The 7,500-nt window shown below is 32.2% G+C and overlaps 1 protein-coding gene across 4 annotated transcripts in view; it reads left to right on the top strand.

Moving 5' to 3' along the window:
• LOC125043475 (natural resistance-associated macrophage protein 2-like) overlaps positions 1-7,500 on the top strand; it is a 46,202-nt gene that overhangs the window by 17,991 nt on the left and 20,711 nt on the right. For 3 of the 4 annotated variants that reach the window (XM_047639585.1, XM_047639577.1, XM_047639568.1), the window contains one exon: positions 4,720-4,922. In XM_047639585.1, coding sequence (XP_047495541.1) covers positions 4,728-4,922 — 195 coding nt within the window. In that variant the 5' untranslated portion in view covers positions 4,720-4,727. Of the gene's footprint in view, positions 1-1,663; positions 4,429-4,719; positions 4,923-7,500 lie in introns of those variants that run through there. The other variant, XM_047639592.1, reaches the window with a different exon arrangement.

Here is a 7,500-nt window from a genome sequence, read left to right as displayed (position 1 = left end):
TATCATGTTTGTTTCCTGTAAATATGTATTTATATGTGTCACACTAACACATTAAATTAGAAACAATATATATTAGTATATTGAATAATTAAACCATATATACGCTATTTTGAGTAATATTATAGTATTAATTTAATATATTTATTTCTGGCAGCGAGCTGGCCTAAGACACTTTTGAGACAGCCTCAAATTTTAGTCTCGAAATTATCTCAAAACTGTCTTAGAACTTTCGTCAATACCACTTCAGGTGGATTTTGAAACTGTATTCTCATAAATCTAGTTTTTGCATTGTGAGTTTTTCTACCATATATAAACATGTATATGATATATATTTTAATATATATATATATACATATGTATATGTGTATATATGATGTATATATAAGATATATATGTATATTTAATATAAATGATAAAATTATAAATATATAGGTATATAATATATATGTATATAGATGTGTATATATATATACATTATATACACATATATAATGTATATGCATATATATACTTATATTTATGTGTTTCCATTTGTGTGTTATTTTATTTATTTATTTATTTTGTGTGTGTATGTGTGTTTATGTTCCTTTGTGTATACATTATACATACACACATGTATATATATATGTATGTACATAATATATGATATATAATATTTATAACATAATATCTATACGTATTTGATATATATATAATATGAATGTGTGTATATATGTATATATATATATATATGTATATATATATATTTATGATATGTATATATAATATATATACAAACATATATATATATATATATATAATATATATAAGTATGTATATAAGTAGTATATATATGTATATTTATAATATGTATATATAATATATATATATATATATATATATATATATATATATATATATAGATATATATATATGTGTATGTATATATATATATATATATATATATTTATATATATATATATATATATATGTTTATATGAGTGTGTGTTTGCTTATAATAAGGGTTATGGTTATTGAAGTATGATGGTGTCATGTAGTTTTTAGATAAGTGGTTATCAGTTGGTTTGAAATTTTAGATTTTTAATTTTTTTTTTTTATCTAATTATGGTAATTAAAATTTTATAAAAGAATCCAATGGTTATGCTTAATAAATAAAACACATTTTTGAGGAGGAACAAAGTTATAGATAACTTTAGATATGTGAATTAGCTTTGAAGAATGGCACCAGACATTATTTTGTGGTAAGCATGTTATTGTGATATCAAATAATCCATTACTGTTTTGTAAATGGTGAAACTTAAACTGTACACCATTTAACTATTCAAAACAGAAAGCTTATGTCTCTAAATTGATTATTTTTAAGTGAAACTTTGCAAATAACATAGTGATGTCAGAAGTTTAAACTTTCATACTAATTGTTAATAATGATTTATAATTCCCCAAGTGTGAATTCTTAAATAAAAATACTTTTATTCCAATGAATTTGAAAAAAATAGATGTCCCTTGTTTTTTAAAAACCTTCCTGAAAAAGACAATGCAGTTTAGCTGGGACCTCCCCCCTAATCACTTGCTTGTCATGGGGGGGGGGGGGGGGGCTTAGGATAGAGACTGGGACTCAATGTTGGGGATCACCCCTACCTTGGACCACAGTCTTTGCTGCAACTAATTTTGCATGGTGTGAGAGCTGTGCTAAAAGAATGAAAAAGTAGTTTTGTGTCAGTAATGAATGGCCTCTATGAGCGAGGTTAATTGCCTATCCCTTATCCCTCATGGGGACCCTGAGGGGTAAATCGTTTCTTCTCTCCATTTATTTCAGGCTCACCATGGCTAATAATGAAGATTTTTTTACCCTTGTTAGGGGAATTTAGGCTTGCCCCTTCATCAACTAGCCTATCTAAATTTGATTTTATTAATATCCCAACCCCTACCTCTCCTTTGACTGTGGCCCCTCCATGTTTGTTTTCAACTCTTTCCATTCTGAATCATCCACCCAGGTCATTGCCCAACCTTGAGAATACACCCCTTCCTCTCTCCAACCATTCTCCAATCCATCCTCTACTGCACAATCTTCATTGTCTACCCTGCCTTATTACTACTCTTCATCCTTATTGTCCTTCAGCCAAGAGTGCTACCTCTCTCCACAGCACCCCATCTTCCTTCCAGCCTTGTTCTTCTACTGCTTCCACCTCTACAAACCTTTTGAGTACCCTTATTGGCCCAGCCAAAGATTCCGTTTACAGTCATTCCAATCATTTACACCTTGTCACAGTTACATCTGAGTCTCAAGCTCTTGCATTATCTACACTGACTGACTTCATAGGCAAATCTATTCATGCCCAACCTCACTCCTCCCTTAATACCTGTACCATAACAGTTTCCATCTCCCTGACTGATTGTCCTGTCTACAACAAGGACTGGTTAAACTGTGAAAACGACTTACTCACATGCCTTGTTGACTATGATGTAGTAGCAGTCTAGTGCTACACTATTCCTCCCAGAGGCCAATATAAGTACTACACCAATGTTGCCAAGATTAGCTTATGTAGACATGACCTCCTCCCTGAAGTTTATATTGGCAAAGTGTCCTGGTCTGTTCAAACATATCAACCCCTTCCCTGTCAATGTCAGAAATGTTGGTGTTTTGTCCACCCAGCCAAACACTGTCGCTCCATTGCTTGCTGCCCTCTGTGTGCTCAACCTGGTCATGACTGTTCAAATTGCTCTGCTCAGTCACACATGTGTGCCAATTGTGGTGGCTCCCATCATGTATTTTATAGGAGTTACCCTGCCTACAAGCTTGAGTCTGAGGTAGCAGTTCTCAGACTCAAACTAGGCCTCACTCTACATGAGGCCAGACAAAAAGTATACTGATAAGATTTTTCTCTTTCTACCTATTCCAAAACTGTACTTTGCTCCGCTCCCCTCCCATTTTCTTAAGAAGTCTCAGCATCTTCCCGAGTATCTCCTCACTCTACTCCAAATCATCTTATCTCTGCTCCCTCTCTCCTTTAGTCAAATTCCTTTTCCAGTCTAAATCCAGATACTCCAACCTCTACTACATCCCTGGTGACTACCCCTCCTCTTTCTCACTCTATTTGTCGCACCAATCTAAATGTTGCACCACATCCTCTCCTCCTCCCTTTGCTCTATTTCCTCTTCTCTTCCACATAAGAAAACCATTCTCTGAGACCTTCCCACCCAACTCCCCTCCAGAAACTTTGGAAGACATCCAAAACTCTAAACATGACCCATGAGGATGCTCCACACCCTTTCCGCTAATGACCTTAGCTGTTGACGCGGCAGATAATTTTAAATAATCAATCCACACCCTCATTCACTCTCTGTTCCTATTCAATCTACATTCAAAGTATTTGCCAATATCCTTTCCACACCCACCTGGATGCTCACATGACTCCTTTATGTCACAACAATGTCCTTTTCCGAATCTCTCCCCTCTTGACATTCTTCCCAATACTTCACCACCTTCCCCTGTTTCCTTATCTCATTCCCTTGATTCTTCTTCTAATTCCACAACTACCATCTTTGTCCGTATTACTTTTTGATTGTTTCATAATTTCTCTTCCAGTTTTCCTAATATAGTGTTACTCTTTCTTCCTCAGACATACACTTTCCATTTGATCTGATCACCCTATACCTTTAATCCTTTCTCCTTTTACAAATCCCCACCGTATTCCATTTGCTCCCCCTCTATACCCTTTTCACTACTATATTATCCTACAGCATTCTGCAACCTTTGTCATCAGACATTTTATCCTAATTGTGTTTCAGCACAATACTAGTGATATATGACCTTTGATGTCCAGCACATTTATTTCTCCTAACCATTAACCATTATTTGGTACCTAATTTCTCTTTCTTCATAAGATGTTTTTTCATGTAAACTTCCTCACTTTATGTGAGGTAGAGCATGTGCTTACTCTCTGTACTTTGTGGTTTATCTTTTCATAATAATCTAGTTAAGAGTACTCAGAGAGGGACAGAATGATGATACTCCAGAATGCTAAGTGGTATTGTATTCCTAATTTCTTTTAGCTAAACAAACTACTATGAGTAATATATGTATGTGTATACCTCTTCAACAAGTGCATTATCTGTCACGAATGGGTTCAATAAATTACTCGTAGAATTTTTTTTTTTTTTTTTTTTCATTTTCCTTGTGAAATTGTGCCAAGTACCTGCAGAAAGTATTCAGAATGACTGAGATTTTTTGGAGGGAGGCAGAGCATGTGCTTACTCTCTGTATTTTGTGGTTTATCTCCCTTTTTTCAGCATCATTTTTATTATCATTTATTTTCCACTTGTCTAGATCATTCTGAAGAGTAGAAATGATAAAATCCCCTTTTCATAATAATCTAGTCAAGAGGACTCAGAGAGGGACTGAGTGATGATACCCCAGAATGCTAAGTGGTATTATATTCTTATTTCTTTTAGCTAAACAAACAACTTCGATGAGTAATATATGTATGTGCATACCTCTTCAACAAGTGCATTATCTGTCACGAACGGGCTCAATAAATTACTCATAGAATATTTTTTTTTTTTTGCATTTTTCTTTTGATTTTTTTTTAGAATATTTCAGTATTTGACAAAAATAATTGTACTTATCTTGGAATATTTTTTGGTTGAAATCATTGAAATTTGAATGATTTGAATTGATTGAAATTATGTAAGCTATTTAAAATTGATAAATATTTCCAGATTGAAATATGAGTGCTGGGCAAGAAGAAGCAGAACAACATGAAAACACAGAGAACACAGCTCGCCCTCCATGGCCACCCACTCCTGCTAGCAATACCAATAGTAGTACTACCCTAACAGAACAAACTTCTCTTACCCCCAATGAAGAGTATTTTGATACATATTTTGCTGATGAGAAAATCCAGATTCCTGAATCTGAAAATGTGAGTATAAGTAAAAAAGGTAGATGATTTCAAGATTTTATTATTCAGATTTTTTATTAGATAAATATGTCCATTTGACTTCTGGTAATCTAGAAAGAATGATAGAAATGTTACTAATGATATGCAGTGATGTAAATAAGAGATTGGAACTGTGACCTATCGCTTAGCAAAAGAAATTGAAAATAACTTTTGTTTCATGGAATACTGATTTATTCACTTTATTCTCTTTATCTCTTGCCCCAGTTATAGATGCCACTGTCTTTGATCAAGGTCATACAAGTTGGAGTACATGATAACCTTGTGTTCATATTATGAGACTTTGTTAACAAGGTGATTTTGAATGCATAATTCAATACACCAGTCTCACACAGCTTATTGTTGTTGTTTTTTTCAGGAGATTATTATATGGGGGTAAAAAACTTATAAATCTTAATGTGGGCCTTAGCAAGTCTAGGAAAGGTTTTCTAAAGATTATCAAAACTCCAACTAATTGAGAAAGTAAAAAAATTGGCCTTATATTTAACAAGTAGTTTCTCTTAAGAGCCCTTGGCTTGATTGAATGACCAGCTCATTCAAAGGCTCTCCCCTGCCAAGCTGTGTTACTCAAGATGTTACCCAAGTTGGGATGAGATTTGCTGGAGACCTTCTATGGTTGCCCTGTAATTGAAATTTATCTATGGTTGCCCTGTAATCAGAAGCCATCTATGATTAAACTGTACTCAGAGTCTGTTCTTCTTTCTTCCATATAGTCTAAAACCCTATAAAGGGTTTTAGACTATATGGATTTTTCTTTATGGTTCTTCATTTTTTTCAGATTATATCTGTTATTCTAGTTTTCTGTAGGAAGATTTTTGTGTATCTCAGAATGTAATACTTCTTTATAGGTGGTTGATCTGCACATGTGATTAATAAATTCAGATTAGGGTTTTGTCTTTTTATCTTGTTTAGTGATTGTATTAAATTAGTTCATTGTGAATTAAATCTTGGGCATTGTAAGATTCAATGTTCTGGTGTTTCTTCTTGATTGTTACACCATTGGCACATTGCATCTGTTTCTATTTTTAATTTGTATGAGTGTTTTTTAAGTCTGTGTGTTTTGTTACTATTCTTGTAATGCTTATTTTTTTTCTGTTTTGTGATTTTGCCCATGGTTGTGGATTGTTATTTTTAATATAATAATCTTTTGTGTTTGATATTTCATTTAAATTGGTTTATCCAATTTTCTTGTTTTTTCCTTATTATTTCTCTTATTATATTTGTTGAATTTTGGGTCATGGCTATTGGATTTTTTATTTTAAGTGCTTTTTTGCAGACCTATCTGCTATTTCATTTCCTTTTATATTCTTATGCAGAGAGATCCATTTTACGTGTTGTTTTTTAGTAGCTAATAAGTGTAGTTGGGATTGTATTTCATATATTATTTGTTTTTATTTTACTTGTTTGTATTTTTCTATTGCTTGTATAGATGTTTGTGAGTCTTTTAAGATTACTGTTTTCTGTAGTTTGTTGTTGTTTATGTAGTTTAATTGCAAATAGTTCTGCTTCTATTATCTGTGTGTTGTTTTGTAATTTCCATATTGTTGTAATGGTTTTGTTTTGAATGTATATTGCTGCTCATATTAATTTTGGTTCTTTTATTTTTTATCCATCTGTGTATATTTTGTGGTAATTTTGGTAGGTTGTGCTTTTAAGTAGTAAGTGTTGCTGTATCATTTGGTGTGGTGAGTTTTTGTTTATATTATCCATGAAGTTTGATTCTATGTTTTGTAGGATGTCAGACCATGGAGGAATTGGAGATATCCTAGGAAATGTGTTAATTCTTACATTTATTTTCAATTTTTTGTCATTTTATCTTTATTTGGGTAAAATTTTTCAATGTTTTTTTAAAGTTAAATGTTATCATGTTTTTTTGTGGGAGTTTTGAAATTTATTGAAGCATAATAAGTTTTCCCATGATTCCGTTTTTTCTTTATCAATATTTTTTTTAGTTTCTGCTACAATTTTTTTTTGTAATTCAACCATTTTCTTTATTTGGTCTTCTCCATTTATTATAAGCTTTATTTCTTTTCTTTATTATTTCATTACATTTGTTATTCCACCAGGGTTTATTAGGGTTGTGGTTTATCTTCTTACTATTAAAGTTGAAATGTTTTTCTCCTATGTCTTTTATTAGCTTCATTAGTTCTTTTAGTGATTTTATATATTTATATTTACTTGATTAAGCTCTGATTCATAGGCATACCAGCCTTCCTTTGTGAATTTCCTTTTTTTTTTATCTCTTATTATAATTGGAAGTGGTCTCTATCTAGATGTGGGCCTGTTTTTTTTTTGTTTTTTTAGGTAACTTATTGAGGGTAAACCTGTGATGAGATCTAAGGTGGCTACTTGGTTTGTTTTTGGGTCTATTTTAGTTATTTGTCCTTTTGGTGTTCATAATATCATATTATTTCCCATTACTTTACTTTGCTTGTTTGTATCTGGGTTCCAGTTGGGATGGTGCACATTAAAGGCCCCTAGTATTAACTTTGGTTCTTGTATTTGATCTGTGTAATATTGAAATTCATCTTTAAATATATTA

This window comes from Penaeus chinensis, chromosome 3, assembly GCF_019202785.1.
Source record: "Penaeus chinensis breed Huanghai No. 1 chromosome 3, ASM1920278v2, whole genome shotgun sequence".
In the NCBI taxonomy this organism is placed as follows: Eukaryota; Metazoa; Arthropoda; class Malacostraca; order Decapoda; family Penaeidae; genus Penaeus; species Penaeus chinensis.
The sequence above is the reverse complement of the archived record's forward strand: the minus strand, read 5'-3'. Positions and strand labels throughout refer to the sequence as shown.